This window comes from Carcharhinus amblyrhynchos, chromosome 1 (assembly GCF_965287045.1).
Source record: "Carcharhinus amblyrhynchos chromosome 1, sCarAmb.v2.hapA, whole genome shotgun sequence".
In the NCBI taxonomy this organism is placed as follows: domain Eukaryota; kingdom Metazoa; phylum Chordata; class Chondrichthyes; order Carcharhiniformes; family Carcharhinidae; genus Carcharhinus; species Carcharhinus amblyrhynchos.
The window spans coordinates 142,472,542-142,492,287 of record NC_137324.1 but is presented as its reverse complement, the minus strand read 5'-3'; the positions used below and the strand labels follow the sequence as shown (position 1 = coordinate 142,492,287).

The 19,746-nt window shown below is 42.7% G+C and overlaps 1 protein-coding gene across 1 annotated transcript in view; it reads left to right on the top strand.

The window, feature by feature from the left end:
- LOC145341381 (bile acid-sensitive ion channel-like) overlaps positions 1-19,746 on the top strand; it is a 77,129-nt gene that overhangs the window by 35,164 nt on the left and 22,219 nt on the right. The window contains exons 6-7 of the mRNA XM_080186356.1: positions 9,343-9,399; positions 17,509-17,677. Of these exons, the coding sequence (XP_080042482.1) occupies positions 9,343-9,399; positions 17,509-17,677 (226 nt within the window). The remainder of the gene's footprint in view (positions 1-9,342; positions 9,400-17,508; positions 17,678-19,746) is intronic.

Here is a 19,746-nt window from a genome sequence, read left to right as displayed (position 1 = left end):
TTCCTTTTGAATGAGATAATTCAAACTGCCTCTACCACACAATTGACTTTACACTTATTGAAACACAATTTATATCCTAAAGATATGGATGGACTTTTTGAGGTCTTTTACTCAGTGGAAATGGGTGACTCTGATCTAAAAATGGTAGTGATGCCATACCGCTCCATCCTTCCATTGTTGGGGCTGATGAAATCTCTGTTCTGCTGAGACTCTAACCTTACTATCTTGGAAGGTGAGGTGAGGTGAGTGTTGCCATTGTCTGGGGGGGAAACATGAGGAAGCCATCATCAGGTGTCCTCTGATGAGGCTCCAGTCGCAAGGACGCCAGCACACTTACTAGTTGTGGCTCTCGAGGGACAGTGGTGGTGACTGGTCTCCCCCAGGCTAACTATTTGCAAGCTGCCTCCAGGAATCTGCCAGCCTAGCTCCTCAAAATCACCCAGAGACAGGAATATGGACCACTGACACAATGTGTACTTCTCCGATTTTTTTCCTCCTCCTGGTCTTGCCTTGCAGCCTGTCCCATGAGACTGGATGGGTTCTGCCCAATATGTTATTGCTGCTACATGACATACATGGGATCTCCTTGATCATTTTACAACATGATTAGGTGTAGAATGCACTATACATTCTACGCAAAGTTACCTGGCAGTCCTGCTGAAGAAGAATCTAAAGATACTGGGAGGAACTGGAGTTTCCCTATGAGCTCAACAAAACCAGATAGGGCCACTTTAAGTCTGGGTCTACCCCAGTCCTGAAATTGTGCCATCAGTCCTCCACAAACATATATACTCTTGTCCTGGCAACTGACTGGTCTGGACCAGGTCACTACAGCGGCTGGTCAGAGTGAGCTGGTCACCCTGAGGTACATGATTTCCACTCACTGTCTGCTGCAACACTTAGGTGGCCAGTTGGCATTCTACATCTTGCAGATGACCCAAACTTGCACCTGACAAATATGTCGCAGGGTGAAATTCCATTTCAGCGGGGTGAGTTATTGCTGACCATCCTACTCTCCATCCTGTTTCTTTTAGCATAAAGTTAGTGGAAAGGAATATTATACAGATGTATAACTCAGGACAATGTAGCCTATTTGTTAGAAAATTGCATTTCAACCCTAATGTTCTCTCATCTAAATCAGCGATGGCTTTCCTGAATACGTGGAATTTTCCATGTGATTTAATGATTTTCTTAATTGATCAATTAGATTTCTATTAATGTCAATTATAAAATGCCTAAATTGAGCTCTGTCAACATCATCTATGAGGTAAGATCAAGCAATGACCCATGCCAGGAATCAAACCAAAGTCCTTAGAGCTGTGAAGCAGCAGTGCTAACCACTGTGCCACCATATCATATCAATACGATCATGGCTGATCATGCACTTTTAGTATCAAACACCCACTTTCTCTCCATAACCCTTGATCCCTTTTGTCACAAGAGCCAAGTCCAGCTCCCTCTTGAACAGAGTTAACAAAGTAGCCCCAATAGCTTTCTGTGGATTCCACAAGTTTACAACTCTCTGGGTGAAGAGGTTCTTCCTCATCTCAATCCTAATGGCTTTTCTCTTATTCTAAGACTGTGACACCTACTTTTACACTTCCCCAACATCAGGAACATTCTACTTGCATCTAATCTGTCCAGTCCCATCAGGATTTTATATGTCTCTATGAGATCCCCTCTCATTCTTCTATATTCAGAGAGGAACTTTGATGAGGACTCTGTATCACAGTGTCAGAGAGGAACTTTGATGAGGACTTGTCTGTTGAGGTAGTATGGGCGGAGATTAGAAATAGGAGAGGAGAGGTCACCCTGTTGGGAGTCTTTTATAGACCTCCAAAAAGTTCTAGAGAGGTTGAGGAAAGGATTGCGGAGACGATCCTTGTTAGGAGTGAAAGTAATAGGGTAATTGTTATGGGGGACTTTAACTTTACTCATGTTGATTGGAATTGCTATAGCTCTAGCTCGTTAGAGGGGTCAGTTTTTGTTCAAAGTGTGCAGGAAGGTTTTTTGACTCAGTATGTAGATAGGCCGACTAGAGGTGAGGCTATATTGGATTTGGTGCTGGGTAATGAGCCAGACCAGGTGCTAGACTTGGAAGTTGGTGTGCATTTTGGGGATAGTGACCACAATTCGATTACGTTCACCTTAGTGATGGAAAGGGATAGGCATGAACCTCGGGTCAGTAGTTTCAGCTGGGGGAAGGGTAATTATGAGGCTATTAGGAGAGAATTAGGAAGCATTGGTTGGACTAGGAGATTACAGGGACTGGGAACGTCCGAGATGTGGAGATTTTTCAAGGAGCAGCTACTGCGGGTCTGTGATAGGTATATCCCTGTCAGGCAAGGAGGATTTGGTAGGCCCAGGGAACCGTGGTGCACTAAAAAAGTTGATTCGTTGGTTAGGAAGAAAAAGGAGGCTTATGTTCGGATGAGGCTTGAGGGCTCAGGTAGTGCATTAGAAAGTTTTAGATTGGCTAGGAGGGAGTTGAAGAGGGAGTTAAGAAGGGCTAAAAGAGGACATGAGATGACTCTGGCTGATAGGATTAAGGAGAACCCTAAGGCGTTTTACAGGTATGTCAAGAACAGAAGGTTGGTTAGGGCAAGATTAGGGCCAGTTACAGACAGTAGAGGGAAGTTGTGTGTGGAACCGGAGGAGATTGGAGAGGCGTTGAACCAATATTTCTCTTCGGTGTTCACGCAAGGGGACATGAATGTAGCTGAGGAGGACACTGGGGTGCAGGGGTGTAAAATAGATAGTATTGCAGTTGATACGGGGGATGTGCTGGATATTCTAGAGGGTTTGAAAATAGATAAGTCCCCTGGTCCGGATGGGATTTACCCTAGGATTCTCTGGAAGGCAAGAGGTGATTGCGGAGCCTCTGGCTCTGATCTTCAGGTCGTCGTTGGTCTCTGGTATAGTACCGGAAGATTGGAGGACAGCAAATGTTGTCCCATTGTTTAAGAAGGGGAGCAGAGACTTCCCTGGGAATTATAGACCAGTGAGTCTTACTTCTGTGGTGGGTAAGGTTTTGGAAAGGATTATTAGAGACAGGATTTATAGTTATTTGGAGAGTAATGAATTGATTAGAGACAGTCAGCATGGTTTTGTAGCGAGTAGGTCGTGCCTTACTAACCTTATCGAGTTCTTTGAGAAAGCGACCAAAGAGGTGGATAGGGGTAAGGCAGTTGACGTGGTATATATGGATTTTAGTAAGGCGTTTGATAAGGTTCACCATGGTAGGCTTCTGCAGAAAATGCAGATGTATGGGATTGGGGGTGATCTAGGTAATTGGATCAGGAATTGGCTAGCAGATAGGAGACAGAGGGTGGTGGTTGATGGTAAATATTCGTCATGGAGTGGTGTGCCTCAGGGATCTGTTTTGGGGCCGCTGCTGTTCGTAATCTTTATTAATGATCTGGATGAGGGTATAGTTGGGTGGATTAGTAAGTTTGCTGATGACACCAAAGTCGGAGGTGTGGTAGATTGTGAGGAAGGGTGTCATAGTTTGCAGGGTGACTTAGAAAGGTTGCAGAGCTGGGCCGCGAGGTGGCGGATGGAGTTTAATGTGGAGAAGTGTGAGGTAATTCATTTCGGTAGGAATAACAGATGTGTTGAGTATAGGGCTAACGGGAGGACTTTGAATAGTGTGGAGGAGCAGAGGGATCTAGGTGTATGTGTACATAGATCCCTGAAAGTTGGGAATCAAGTAGATAAGGTTGTTAAGAAGGCATACGGTGTCTTGGCGTTTATTGGTAGGGGGATTGAATTTAGGAGTCGCAGTGTCATGTTGCAACTGTACACAACTCTGGTGCGGCCGCACTTGGAGTATTGTGTGCAGTTCTGGTCCCCGCATTACAGGAAGGATGTAGAGGCTTTGGAGAGGGTGCAGAGGAGGTTTACCAGGATGTTGCCTGGTATGGAGGGGAGATCCTATGAGGAGAGACTGAGAGATTTGGGGTTGTTTTCGCTGGAAAGAAGGCGGCTAAGAGGGGACCATATTGAAACATATAAGATGATTAGAGGTTTAGACAGGGTGGATAGTGATAGCCTTTTTCCTAGGATGGAGAAAGCTAGCACGAGGGGGCACGGCTTTAAATTAAGGGGGGGTAGTTATAGGACTGATGTCAGGGGTAGGTTCTTTACCCAGAGGGTGGTGAGGGACTGGAATGCCATGCCAGCTGCAGTTGTAAATGCGCCTAGTTTGGGGGCGTTTAAGAGATCTGTGGATAGGTTTATGGACGAAATGGGATTGGTTTAGATTAGTGGGTTAGTGTTGTTTTTTTTTTAAAAGCTGGTCGGCGCAACATCGTGGGCCGAAGGGCCTGTTCTGCGCTGTAATGTTCTATGTTCTATGTTCTATTCCTGTGAGTACAAGGCCAGTTGATCCAGTCTCCCTTCATATGTCAATCCTGCCATTCCAGGATTCAGTCTGGTGAACCGTCACTGAATTCCCTCAATAGCTGAGATCTCCTTCCTCAGACTAGGAGACCAAAACTGCATATAATACTCAAGATGTGGCCTCACCAAAGTGCTGTATAACTGCAGCAAGACATCTTTACTCCAATCCTCTTGCCATGACAGCCAGTATGCCCGAGCTTTCCTCACTGCCAGCTGTATCTGCATGCAATCTTCAGTGATTGTTCCACCATGACACCCCCAGGTCTCATTGCACTTCCCCTTTTCCTAAACTGCTATCATTCAGATAATCCAAAGTGTCACCAAAGTGGATAACCTCACATTTATCCATATTATATTGTATTTGCCCACTCAGCCAGCATGTCCAAGTCACCTTGCAACTTCTTAACATCCTCCGAATAGCACACACTGCCACCCAGTTTCGTGTAGTCTGCAAATTTGGAGATATTGCATTCAATTCTTCATCCAAATCATTAATGTGTATTGTGAATAGCTGGGATCCTAGCACTGAACCTTGCAGTACCCCACTAATCACTGCCTGCCACTCTGAAAAGGAGCTGTTTATTCCCAGTCTCTTCTTCCTGTCTGCCAACCTGTTCTCTATCCATGACACTACATTACCCCCAATACCATGAGCTTTAATTTTGCTCACTAATTTCTCGTGTGGGACCTTGGCAAAAGCCTATTGAAAGTCCAGATGCACGACAACCACTGGTTCAGCTTTGTCCACTCTACTGGTCACATCCTCAAAAAATTCCAGAAGATTTGTCAAGCACGATTTCCCTTTAATGAATCCATGCTGGCTTGGGTCGAACCTGTCACTGCTTTCCAAATGCTCAGGTATTGCATTCTTAATAATTGACTCCAGCACTTTCTCCTCCACTGATGTCAGGCTAACCGGTCTGTAATTTCGGTTTTCTCTGTCCCTCCTTTTTTAAAAAGTGGGGTTACCTTAGCTACCTTGCTCACCAATGCATCCACTATTTCTAGGACTGTATTGCACTTTTTCTTTTCCTAAACTGTCACCATTCAGATAATCCTTCTTTCTAGTACCCTGAGATACAGAGCATCAGGCCTTGGGGACTTGTCAGGTTTTAATCTCAACAATTTCCCTATTATAGTTTCCTGACTAATAAGGATACCTTTTAATTCCTCCTTCATGCTAGACCCTCTGTCCCCTAATATTTCTGGAAGGTTATTTGTGTCCTCTTCATCATCATCATAGAATCATCATAGAACCCTACAGTGCAGAAAGAGGCCCTTCGGCCCATCGAGGCTGCACTGAACACAATCCCACACAGGCCCTACCCCATATATTATACCCACTAATCCCTCTAACTTACGCATCCCTGGACACTAAGGGGCAATTTCTTAGCATGGCCAATCAACCTAACCTACACATCTTTGGACTGTGGGAGGAAACTGGAGTACCTGGAGGAAACCCACGCAGACATAAGGAGAATGTGCAAACTCCACACAGACAGTGACCCGAGCCGCGAATCAAACCCAGGACCCTGCAGCCATGCTAACCACTGTGCTACCGTGCCGCCCCCCCCCCCACCCCATCTTCGTGAAGATGAATCCAAAGTATTTGCTCAGCTGATCTGCCATCTCTTTATTGCCCATTATTTACCTGATTCTATCTGTACGGAATCTACGTTTGTCTTCATAAGTCTTTTTCTCTTCACATTTCTATAGAAGCTTTTGCAGTCAGTTTTTGTTTTCTCCAAACCTGCACTCGCATTCTATTTCCTCTTCCAAATTAAACCCTTTGTCCTTCTTTGCTGGATTTTAAATTTCTCCCAGTCCTCAGGTTGGCTGCTTTTTCTGGCCAATTTACATGCTTCCTCTTTGGCTTTAACGTTATCATGTATATATTTTCTTACTGGACAGAGTAGATGAATAAAGGAAGAAGAGGAACGTTAAATTGTTTTTAACATAGAACATAGAACAAACATAGAACATAGATCATAGAACAGTACAGCACAGTACAGGCCCTTCGGCCCTTGATGTTGTGCCGAGCTATTCCAAACCCAAGATCAAGCTATCCCATTCCCTATCATTTTTGTTGTTCCTTCAGCATCATTGGGTCAAAATCCAAGAACTCCTTTCCTGAAAAGGATGTGGGTGTTCCAACAACACACGAACTGGATTGTTTTAAGGAAGCAATTCAGTATTGCAATTCGATAAGTATGCTAATGGGAATTGGATAACCAGCAAAACAGTTGAGCTCATTAGGGACAAGGAGGCAATCTGTGCTGGGAACCAGAGGACATTGGTAGAGTGTTGAATAAGTATTTCACATCTATTTTCACCCAAGCAAATGAGGATGAAGGTATGGAATTCAGGGAGAGACAGTACAAGGTTCTTGAGCAAATTGACATAGCGAAGGACAAGGTATTGAAGGTATTAGCAGGCTTAGAAGTGGACAAATATCCAGATCCAGATGAATTGCGTACCAGGCTGTGAGGGAGTTGATTGCAGGGGCTGTGACCCAAATTTTTAATTCCTCTTTGGCAACAGGACAGGTGCCAGAGGACTGGAGAACAGCTTAAGAGGTTTAGCTATTTAAGAAGCGTTGTAGAGATAAACCAGGGAACTACCGACCAGTGAGTCTCACATCAGTGGTGAGGAAATTACTGGAGAAGGTTCTGAAGGAGAGCATCTATCTCCACTTGGAAAGGTAAGGCTTGATTAGGGATTGTCAGCATGGCTTTGTTACGGGGGTATGATGCCTCATTTGAATTTTTTGAGGAGGTGACCGGGTGTGTAGATGAGGATAGTGCAGTTGATGTAGTTTATATGGATTTCAGTAAAGCCTTTACAAGGTCCCACATGGGAGGTTTAGAAAGAAGGCAAATGCACATGGGATACAGGATAGTGTGATGAAATAGATTTAAAATTGGCTCAGTTGTAGGAGACAGAGGGTGATGCCAGAAGGCTGCTTTAGTGACTGAAAGCTAGTGTCCAGTGGCAAATCACATGGTTCTGTGCTGGGTCTCCTATTTTTCATAATTTATGAAAACAAAATATGTGGGAGATAAGATTAGTAAATTAGTAAGTTTGCGGATGACACAATGATTGGCTGGGTGGTTGAGTGTCTTGGACTATAGGAAAATATGGATGGGATTGTCAGCTAGGCAGATAAGTGGCAAATGGAATTTAACCTTGAAAAGTATGAAGTCATGAACTTTGGAAAGGGTAATTTGATAAGGAAACATTCAATGGATGGCATGACATAGAATTTTCTGTGGAACAAAGGGACCTTGGCATATTTATCCATATATCTTTGAAGACTGAAGGTCATGTTAGAGGAAGCATGGTGGTACAATAGTTAGTACTGCTGCATCACAGTGCCAAGGACCTGGGTTCAATTCTGGCCAAGGGTTGCTGTGTGGAGTTTGCATGTTCTTGCTATGTCTGTGTGGGTTCCTTTTGGGTGCTCCTGTTTCCCACCACAACAAAAACAGTGGATTAAGTCATCTACTGTGATAAGTGCTTATAAATACATTGTATAAGAAAAGACTGTATTGGGATACCTTTGAACTTGTATAATGTTTGAAATGATACTTGAAACTTGTTCATCTGATGTGCTGATCATATCTAATGTAAATTTTAAATTTAAACTTTTAAGATGTGTGGATTATTTTGATTGAGCATCTAAATTGACCATTAGTGACAGGGGGATTAACACGATAAATTTTGTGGGGTTATGGGGATAGGGCCTAAGTGGGATTGTTGGTGGTGGAGGCTTAATTGGCCAAATGGCCTCATTTTACATTATAGAATGTTAGTGAGGTGGTGAAAAAAAGCACATGGGACACTTCCCTTTATCAATTGAGGAATAGATTACAAAAGCAGGGAAATCATGTTGGAGTTGTACAGATATTTGGTGAGGGGAGATGGGGTGCGACCTGATCGAGGTGTACAAGATTATGAGAGGCATGGACAGAGTGGATAAGGGGCAGTTGTTCCCCTTAGTTGAAAGGTCAGTCATGAGGGGTCATAGGTACAAGGTGAGGGGCAGGAGATTTAGCAGGGATAAGAAGAAAAACTTTTTTTATCCAGAGGGTGGTGAGAGTCTAGAATAATAGATGTGAGTTTTCTCACATCCTTTAAAAGTACCTAGATATCCACTTGCCATGTCATAACACTCAGGGCTATGGACCAAGTGCTGGTAAGTGGGATTAGGTAGAAAGTGAGGTGTTTCTAATGTGCCAGTGTAGACTTGATGGGCCAAAAGGCCTGTACTGCGTGATTCTATGAGCTCCATTTATCTTGTGGTATATTTTTACATCAACATTGAAAAATTAAGATTGAGCGCTGGGAAGGATGCGACAAATCAGTGTAATGGCCATCAATTTCTGAAACACGTGGTTTAATATTAAAAACATCAAGAAGATCATCGCAAATTCCTGCACTTCCTCATGTGACTTCAAAGTAAAAAAAAGCATTTTTGAGTTTTAAGAAATATGCCAGAGTGATTGTAGCATTGGCACCTCATAGATTAATATTGAAGATAGTACCACTGAAGGTGTAGTACCAACGCAGGGATTAGAGATAGAGATGATGCTTTTGTTACATGTAACCATCACAGATGATTCTCCAGTACCATCAACTGTAATAAATATACAATGTTAATGGTTCAGAAATGGGCCATTTAATATTAATGGTGTCCTCATTTTTGGCCAGCTGTGCACCAAAAACCCCTGTGTAGCTGCTAATAGAGCGACTAACATATTGTGCATATTTTTATAAGATCAAATACAATAACACTTGGGCCATATTATTAATATAATTTATTGGTAACCTTATTAGAATGTATCCTTAAGTCCAAATCTACCCTTTGGCAAACAAACATTTGGTCAGTGAGGAAATTACTTGCAGCAGTTTTAACATTGTTACATGCATTTTTTTTTCAAGGAAAGGGGCCTGAATGTGAACCAGAAAAGTATTACAACTGTGCATATCCCATTTTACGTAAGTATCATGCCTTGGAAGCATCACTTTAACATAAATGGTAAAGTAAGCAGAAACAGTACAAGCTGATTTATTTAAAGATGATCAAAACAATTATTTAAAGCATTAAAAATCAAACCAAGAGATTAACCAGGCATCAGTTGGCCACCACCATCTGTTCCACTAAATTGCAGGTTCTAAATTGGGACACGTTAGTTAAACCTGCAATGATCATACTGACATATTTGCCAACATCTCAGACTCCACCTTCTCTCTGCAGTCAGGAGCAATTGGCTATGGGAGCCCTCAACATGGGCTTCATATCCCATAAAATCTCATGGCATCAGGTTAAACATGAGCAAGGAAACCCCCTGCTGATTACTAAGTACACACTCTCTCTGCTGATGAATCCGTACTCGTCTTCCAAGTTGAAATTCACTCAAAAGTTGCACTGAGGGTAGCAAGGGCATGATGCACTCTGGGAATATCCATCATGAAGAGTGGTTTGAGAGTGCCACAGCTAATCAAATCTTGGGACATATCTGCCAACTAACATCAGGAAAAAGTAATGATTCTTACCAATCTACCTGTTGCAAATGCATATGCTGTATCAGCAGGAATGACCACTGCACAGGTCTTGTGGCGTTGTGGTACTTTTTACTAAGGACACCTTCCACCGTACTAAATAGGATAAATTCAGAACAGATTCAGCTGTTCAAAGTTTGATATCTTTAACATTCTATAGGATACAAACAACAGCAGGTTTGTATTCCTCTACAATCTGTAAACATGTGATCCAGCATCATCATTGCCATTAAACTGATGGACTGACCCATGTTCAATAAATACTTTGAAGATAGCATGTCAGAATCAGCACTAAGTGCACTTAATTGCAAATTGGTTTTAGTGAACAGCTAACACTACTGCCTCACAGCGCCAGGGACCTAGGTTCAATTCCCCGCTTGGATCACTGTCTGTGCAGAGTCAACACATTCTCCCCATGTCTGCATGGATTTTCTCCAGGTTAGAACATAGAACATAGAACATTACAGCGCAGAACAGGCCCTTTGGCCCACAACGTTGCGCCGACCAGTTAAAAAAAAACAATGACCCACTAATCTAAACCAATCCCTTTTCGTCCATAAACCTATCCACGGGTCTCTTAAACGCCCCCAAATTAGGCGCATTTACAACTGCAGCAGGCAGGGCATTCCAATCCCTCACCACCCTCTGGGTAAAGAACCTACCCCTGACATCAGTCCTATAACTACCCCCCCTTAATTTAAAGCCGTGCCCCCTCGTGCTAGCTTTCTCCATCCAAGGAAAAAGGCTATCACTATCCACCCTATCTAAACCTCTAATCATCTTATATGTTTCAATAAGATCCCCTCTTAGCCGCCTTCTTTCTAGCGAAAACAACCCCAAATCCCTCAGTCTCTCCTCATAGGACCTCCCCTCCATACCAGGCAACATCCTGGTAAACCAGGCAACATCCTGGTTCTCCGGTTTCCTCCCACAGTTCAAAAGTTGTGCTGGTTAGGTGCATTGGCCATGCTAAATTCTCCCTCAGTGTACCCAAACAGCCACCAAGTGTGGCAACTAGGAGGTTTTCACAGTAACTTCATTGCAGTGTTAATGTAAGCCTACTTGTGATAATAATAAATAAACTTTTAAAAATGAGTTGCCAACCTGGTGAAACTTTAAGTCTATGAAACAGCAGAAAAAGCATGCTAAGAATAGAATTAAAGTCCCCACCATGACTGAAACCAATCTTCAGCCAATTCTAAATGAAAGTGGGGTCGAACCACAAGATCAGCCATGATGGTATTAAATAGCAGAGTAGGCACAACACATCATGTGGTCTATTCCTTTCTTATGTTCTGGGTGCATGGGATACAGTAAAAACAATGGAGTTCTAGTAAAATTGAAGTTAATGGGAATCTGTGGAAATGCAGCACTGGCTGGAACCACATCTGGCATAAAAGAAAACAAAATCACAGAATCACAAGACACAGAATCATAGAAAGGTTCCAGCAAGAAAGGAGGCAATTTGATCCATCATGTCTGTGTCTGAGTTGGTCCATTGATCTTTTCCGTGGCCTGCAATTTTTTTCTCTTCTCAGTGGAATTTTCTTTTGATATCAAGGCAGCATTTGACCAAGTATAGCAGCAAAGAATGCTAGCAAAATTGAAGTCAGTGAGAATTAGGGGAAAAGTGTCCACTGGCTAGGGTCATATCTAGCACAAAGAATGATGACTGCAGTTGGTGGAGGCCATGCATTTCAGTATTGGGACATTGCAACAGGAGTTCGGCTGCATTCCTTGGCCATAACATCAGAACTGGAGAGGTTTGCTGATGATTGCATGGCGTACGTTCCATTCATAGCCTTTCAGGTAGTGAGAGTCATTAACAATAGTGCAACGAGATCTGAAGAATATATAGGCTTGAGCTGATGAAGTAAATTTCATGCCAATACAAGTACCAGTCATACAATGGCCTTACTACTGTCAAACTCAAATCCATTAATAGCTGGGAATCACCATTGATTGGAAACTAACCTGAACCAGCTGCACAAATATAGGAGCAGATCAGAGGCTGCATATATTGTAGTGAATTACTCACCAGCTGACATGCCATCGCCTTTCTCCACCTGCAAGGCCCAAGTCAGGAACGTGGAATACTCTTCACTTACCTAGGTGAGTGCAGCTCCAATATATGAGAAGCTTGACATCAATTAGAACAAAATAGTTCACCAGATTGACACCTCATTCACAATTTTAAATACTCACTCCCTTCACTCAATACCACAACATGGCTACAATGTACATCTAGAAAATGCTCTGCAGCAACTCATCAAACCTTCTTCAACAGCAACTCCCAGACTGCACTATCTGGAATAAGAAGGACAGCAGGCACATGGGAGTAGCCCAACTCCAAGTGCTGCAGCATCCACATTCCATGACCCTTTCTCCAACCACTCTGTCTAACTTAAAATCACATCGCATCCTGACTTGGATGATATCACAGATCATGATACCATAGTTCTTACATTGTCTTTGGTTCTAAATCATGAAATATCCTAACTAAAAGCATTATGTCATTACCTTCACAATGCAAACCTCAGTGGTTTCAGAAGCCAGCTTACAACTGCTTCTCAAGAGCAACAAGGTATAGGCAATAAATGTTGGTCATGCCAGTGATGACCATATCCCCTAAATAAATCAATTAAAAATGTACAAAGTCCTCACTTAAAGTTATGGTTGCATTTCTGGAAATTGTGGCCTTGGGTCCGATTTCAAGTGTGAAAACTTGGTAAAGTCGGACATGAGGTAAATAACGCGATCTGTGCCCAATTCCATGCCGTTTCCACCTCTACCAAGGCCAGCAAATGACATGATCGGGACTGTGCCCAAAACAGGCGCGACGTCAATTTAAATGCATTTGCATGCATTTATATTGACTTAATGGGCTGTACGCCCAAACTTGCTGGCACTTCCGCCTTTACCATTGTGTTTGCCTGTCCAGATACAGCGTGAAACAGAGATGCTCGACAACAGTCTGTTTTGGGCGTTCCAGGTTCTGAAGAGGTAAGTTCAGAGTTTCCAGTGGTTCTGTAATTCAGATCAGTGGGGGGGAGAGGGAGGGAGGCCAGATGTATCTCTGGTGGGGGCAGGAGGGGGTAAGAGGGAGGTCAGATCATTCTCTGGTTGGTGGGGGATGGGGAGGAGAAAGAGGGCCAGATCATTCTCTGGTGGGGTGGGGGGAGGGGGGGTGAAGGAAATGGGTCAGATGTATCTCTGGTGGGGAGAGAGGAGGAGGGAGGCCAGATGGCTCTCTGGTGGAGGGGGGTGGCAGGGGCGGGACGGGGGGGGTCCACTGTCACTCTGCGGGTGATTGGTGGGGGGGAAGTGGTGCCGCGATTGGTCTGATAGAGGTGGGAATAGGTGGATAAGGGGGTCAGTTATGTTGTGGGGGTGGGGCAATGTCTGAGGGGGCCATCGCACTAGGGCCATTTTTTGTGGCCCAGGCACAATGTGGCATGGGTGGGTTTTCCAAATTTTTTTTACTGCGCATGTGCACTTGAAGACTCCGATTGGAGTAGCGGCATTTCGGGCACGATAAGCCCTTCCCACAGCAAGATTCAGATTCACAACTTTTATTTTAAGTTGAGTGCATATGGGGGCACTTGAGAACAGGTTTCACAAGTTGGATCTGAATCATGCCCAGACTCAGTACTTAGCATCAAAATGGGAAAATTGGGCCCTTTAAGTCCCAATCTCTGGAACCTGGATCCCTTCCTGAGAATTTTCAGGTGCTGCGGAGTCCTGTAGAAGAAATGGGATGAAGTAGGGGTGCGTTGGGTTGCGATGGAGCCAGGGGTTATGGAAAAAAACACTGGGGGGTTCTTGGAAGAAGCTGGAGGTCAGGGGGCGGGCATGAGCTGTGGGTAGGGTAGTCCTGCCCAATTGCACATGTACCTACTCAAAGGTAGCCATAGAATTTCCATCCTTTGCATTCCATTAGCTAAAGACCTTGAAGGGAAAGACCAGTGCATATGACACATATACGTGGTGATGTCTAAAATCTGTCCTGTAACTGTCCTGTAACTTTCAGTCTGGTCTTTACTTTTCACCTGCACTAAAAAACCAAGCTTTATGCTTGTGATCCAAGTACAAAATCAACTTTCTATATATCAACCAATCAGTCTTTGGGCAGAAGAGTTGAGAGTGCATATTCTATCATGAGAATCTTCATAGTTTTGTTAAACCTTTCCTCCTCTGATGCCCAGTCATAAAATTTCCATCTTCACCTGACAGAGCAGATTACCCATCCATTGTATAACTGGTACCAATTTTATTTCAATGACTCAAATGAGATGCAGCCTGAGTGGACTTGATAACAAGTCAGAAAATGCACTGCCAGATTGTTACCCACACAGCAAAGACAAATGTTTGTTGGGAAGGTGGTAGCCTAACTATAATGTCACTGGACTAATAATCCAAAGGCCCAGGCTAAAATTCCGGGCTGACACCAAGTGGACTTTAAATTTAATTAATAACATAATTAATAAAAAGGTAGTTTCAGTAATGGTGACCAAGGGCCGGGCCCTTGACAGAAATCTTTGTATCCTCATTGGCTATTGATGAAGTTCCAGAGTACTGGAGGACAGCCAATGTTGTTCCATTCTTTAAGAAGGGCAGCAGTGATAATCCAGGAAATTATTGGCCAGTAAGCCTTACGTCAGAGGTAGGAAAATTATTGGAAAAGTTTCTTCGGAACAGGATTTACTCACATTTGGAAACAAATGGACTTATTTGTGATAGACAACATGGTTTTGTGAAGGGGAGGTCGTGCCTCACTAACTTGACTGGGTTTTTTGAAGAAATGATGAAGGTGATAGATGAGGGAAAGTCTGTGGATGTGGTATACATGGACTTCAGTAAAGCCTCTGACAAGGTACCTCATAGTAGACTGGTACAAAATGTGAAGTCACATGGGATCAGAGGAGCGCTGGCAAATTGGATACGGAACTGGCTTGGCCATAGAAGACAAAGGGTAGCAGCAGAGGAGTGCTTTTCTGAATGGAAGACTGTGACTAGGAGTGTTCCAGAGGGATCAGTTATGGGACCTTTATTGCTTGTAGTATATATAATTGATTTGGAGGAAAATGTAGTTGGTCTGATTAGCAAAGTCGCAGGTGACACAAAAATTGGTGGAGTTACAGATAGTGAAGGGGACTGTCAGAGGATACAGCAAGATATACACCGTTTGGAGACTTGGGCAGAGAAATGGCAGATGGAGCTTAATCTAGACAAGTGTAACATAAAGTATTTTGGAAGGTACAATTCCCCCAGGAATTACTCGGTAAATGGTAGAACATTTAGAAGCATTGACAGGCAGAGAGTTCTGGGCGTACGTGTCCACTGATCACTGAAAGTGGCAATGCAGGTGGATAAGGTAGCCAAGAAAACATACAGCATGCTTGCCTTCATCAGTTGGGGAATTGAGTATAAAACTTGGCAGCTCCTGCTACAGCTATACAGAACCTTAGTTAGGTCTCATTTAGAATATTGTGTACAATTCTGGTTGACATACTACCAGGAGGATGTGGAAGCTTTGGAGAGGGTACAGAAGATGTTTACTAGGATGTTGCCTGATCTGGAGGATATTAGCTATGGGGCAAGGTTGGATAAACTCGATTTGTTCTCAATGGAACGACAGAGGTTAAGTGATGACTTGATAGAGATTTACAAGATTATGAGTTGCATGGACAGAATGGATAGTCCGGTGATCTTTCCTGAAGTGGAAAAGTCAAATACTACGGAATATAGGTTTAAGTTACGAGGGGAAAAGGTTAGAAATATGTAAGGCAAGTTTTTTATGTGGAGAGTGGTAAGTGTCTGGAACGCGTTGCTTGGAGAAGTTGTGGGAGCGGCATTTAAAGGACAATTAGACAAATACATGAGTAGGATGGGAATGGAAGGATATGAATTCTATAAGTGTGTATGGTTTTAGTTAGGGCAGGCATCATGATCAGCGCAGGCTTGGAGGGCAGAAGGGCCTGTTCCTGTGTTGTAGTTTTCTTTGTTCTTTGCCGCAGGGCAGACAGGAAATCCGGTCCATTGTAGTTAGGAAACATTAAGTACAACATATGGATTTAACCTCATAGCTGTTTCAGAGATATGGTTAAAAGGAGATCAAAACTGGGAACCTAATATCCACAGATATTTTATTTTTTGGAAAGATAAGAAGGAGGGAAAGGTGGTAGGCTAGCATTGTTAATAAGTGATGAAATTAGGTCAGTTGTGAGAGATGGTGTAGGCTCAGATGATGTCGGGTCCATTTGGGTGAAGGTAAAAAATAGCAAGAGAAAGAAGACATTGGTAGGAGTAGTTCATAGACCCCCAAACAGTAGCCACACTGCAGGAAAGGATATAAATCAGCAAATAATAGGAGCATGTAAAAATACAGCAATAATTAAAGTGACTTTAATCTTCATGTTGATTGAGTTAATTTAGTTAGAAAGGGTAGCTACAACAATGCATTTTTTGGGGATGATTTTCCCTCAAGAAATCCTAAGTGTCATAAAAGTCTGAAAACGGATGTGTTCTGCATCTCTTTTTTGAGTGGGTTTGGCACTGCAATCTTTCCACATTCATCAGTTTTTCTCACAGCAGGGAGATTTGCCATTGTGCAGGGTGCCCTGATCTTGCAGTGAACTGAGAGACCTCCTTCCATATGCCCCCTTCCCCTCCCCATGGACATTGGACTCCCTCCAGTCATCAGTGGCATGTTTTCCCACACATCAGTATGGATCACCGACATTGGGGGAGAGCTCCCCTTGCATAGCCCCCAGCTTGCATAGCACTCCCTTACATTATGTCCCAACCTGCATAGCCCTTCCTTGCATTCTTCCTCCTTGCAATGTCCCCCTCTTGCATAGTCCCCTTGCATACCCAAATTGTATAGCCACCCTTTTGCAGCCCCCCCCCATCTTTTATAACTCCACCCAAATGCCCCATATGTCCTCTTAACTATCCTATTCACCTGCTCTGCCATCTTCAGGGATCTGTGATTAAGTACCCAAAATCCATCTGTTCCTCTGAGCTTCCTAGTGTCCTTCCATTCACTAAATGTTCCCTTGTCTCACACCTATCAGGGTTAAACACCAGCTGCCACTGCTCTGCCCATCTGACCAACCCATATGAATTTTCTTTAATCTATGACCTTCTTCTTCACTAACCACCCTACTAATCTTTGTATAATCTGCAAACTTGCTTATCATTCCCCCCCCCATTTTCATTGATATAATTTATGTATATAACACACAATAAGGGTCCCAGCACTGAACCAATGTGTATATTCAAGGCTGAGATAGATAGATTTTTGACCAGTATCGGAATCGAAGGTTTCAGGGAAAGGACAGGAAAGTGGACTTCGGAAATGGTGGAGCAGGTCAAGGACTTGAACAGCCTACACCTATTCTTATTTCTTATGGTCTTATTTAGGAAATGGTAAGTACAACTTATTAAATTACATGAACTAAGATAAGCAACATGGATATTATGTTATGAATACCAATTGCTCATTAAAAATAAACAGTTTGCATTGTCTGCTTTATATTCCAGGTAACTTAGAAAAAGAGGGACTTTGCAAAGCAGGTGCACATAACTTCAACTGTCCAGTTCCATGTGAAGAGATCAAGTACTCTACTATCGTGTCATACTCAACTTTTCCAAGTAATAGGGGATTGCAGTTTCTGTCTGAAAAATTTGGGAAAACCAAACAGTACATCAGGTGAGTAATGTTATCTATTTGTAATGAGATTAAAGATGTGTATCAGGGCGAAGTTTTTTCCTGGTGGCCTAAAGGACCACATATGGGTATGGAAATGGTAATGGGAAGCAGCCATCAACTCTTAGCCAGGGTACTATTTTAATAGTGATCATTTTTGGTACAAATAAACATAAAACTTATATTATAATAATTATACTATCAGAATAATGCATTACATACAGTGACAAAACCAAACTTACTTCTTTGTCATATGTGAGCAATGAAAATAATAATCCAACTTTACAATGATATCATGTGACTTTTTTCACTCTCTATTCACGCTAGCTGATTGGCTGAGTACTTCCAGAATTTTCTGTTTTTATATCAGATTTCCATGAAAGTAAATGATGCTTTATTATGATGTACAAATGGAGCCAAATTCTCCTCTTGGAGGTAGGAATTGGGAGTCTGGTCATTTCCTGACACTGTGATCCCAGCTCCTGATCTACAGTACCTGCCCATGTTATCAATATGGCTAGATGGAAGGGAAGGCCTGAAGATTGGATAGGCAGCTCACACAGCAAGTCCTATGTGGAGATGGAGGTAGGTAGATGCCAAGATGGCTGGGTTAATGGGCAACCTCTTTTTGAGGTGGGAAATCTCCTAGCCTTCACCCCAACTCTGCTTCATCCCTTCCTGAACCTCCTCAACTCTCATACCACTTCACCCTCTGACACAACATATTCCAATCACTCTCATATTACTTCAGCCCCTTACCCCCTCATGCCTTATACTGATCTACCCAGGATCTGTTATGGTTAGAATTGATAAACTTTATCATAACAGTCCTTAAGAAGTTCATACATCTTTTGAAAATAAACAAAGAATAATTCAAATCCAAAATCGTGTTAGCTGCTCATATATCTGACAATATCAGACAAGCTCACATTCCCTTTGATGGCTATACCAATTTTCCTTCTGAGCTGGATCATTAGTGGGTTTGGAGCTTAGCCATGGATTTATAATATGAATCTGTCCAAAAACTGTGTTAAGAAAACTTCCAGAGCTAAATATATCAAAGCCTTTGAAGCCAACCAGAAAGTCAACCATCTGTCAAAACTTTGAAGTAGCCAAACAGATGAATTCCAAAGTGCTCAGCCACTGTTGAAGCTTTGAACCAGGTTCATTGAAATTCAAAGTCATTTATGCAAAGTCAGACTCGATGCAAAGACCTGACAGAGTGAAATCTGAATTTTGATTATATACAATGCAGAAAAGCACTTTATCCAGTTGATAATGTGCTCCAATGCATCTGAGACTTACCAACTTTCACAGTTCTGTTCACATTAATGGTCACACGTTTTCAAAACAATTCCACAATTGAGTTGGCATGTGGGGGCATCAGCGTGCAGGTTCCAGATCTCTTTATTCTACACTGATGAAAATCGCCAGTGACAGGAATGAGAGCAAGAATCCTGGAATAGAGATATATCTGCTATTTTTCAGGTTGCCTGATATGGGTCAGCTCTGATTCAGGGCATGAAAATCCAGCCTAAAGAATTGTAAGAACCAGTAAGGGAAAAGCAGTAAAGGAAAGAGGAAAAAAATGTGGCGAAACCAAGTGGCACCTTAGACCAGGGAGTTGAGTGATCTGAATCCTATCTCTTATTTCTATAGCTGGGATCTAACAAACTCACAGTATATTTTAAATAAACCTTGTACATCTGTAATCTATTCCTCATTGTTCGGGAATGTGTTCCTAAGGAATTCAGCATAAAAGAAAGGATGGTGTGCTTCAGTTGTGCATGGTCACATCTAGAATACTGTGTTGGTCTCCTTGTTTAAGGAAGGATGTAAATGAATTGGAGGCAGTTCAGGTTTATTGGAATGATACCCGGAAATGTTGTCTTCTGAAGATAGGTTGGAAAGGCTGTGTTGTTTCCTCTAGAATTTAGAAGAGTGATGGGTGACTTGATTGAAGTATGTAAGATCCTGAACGATAATGACAAGGTGGGCGATCAAAGAATGCCTACTCCTGTGAGTGACTCCATAACTAGGGGGACACTATTGTAAAATGGAAGGTTAAGCTT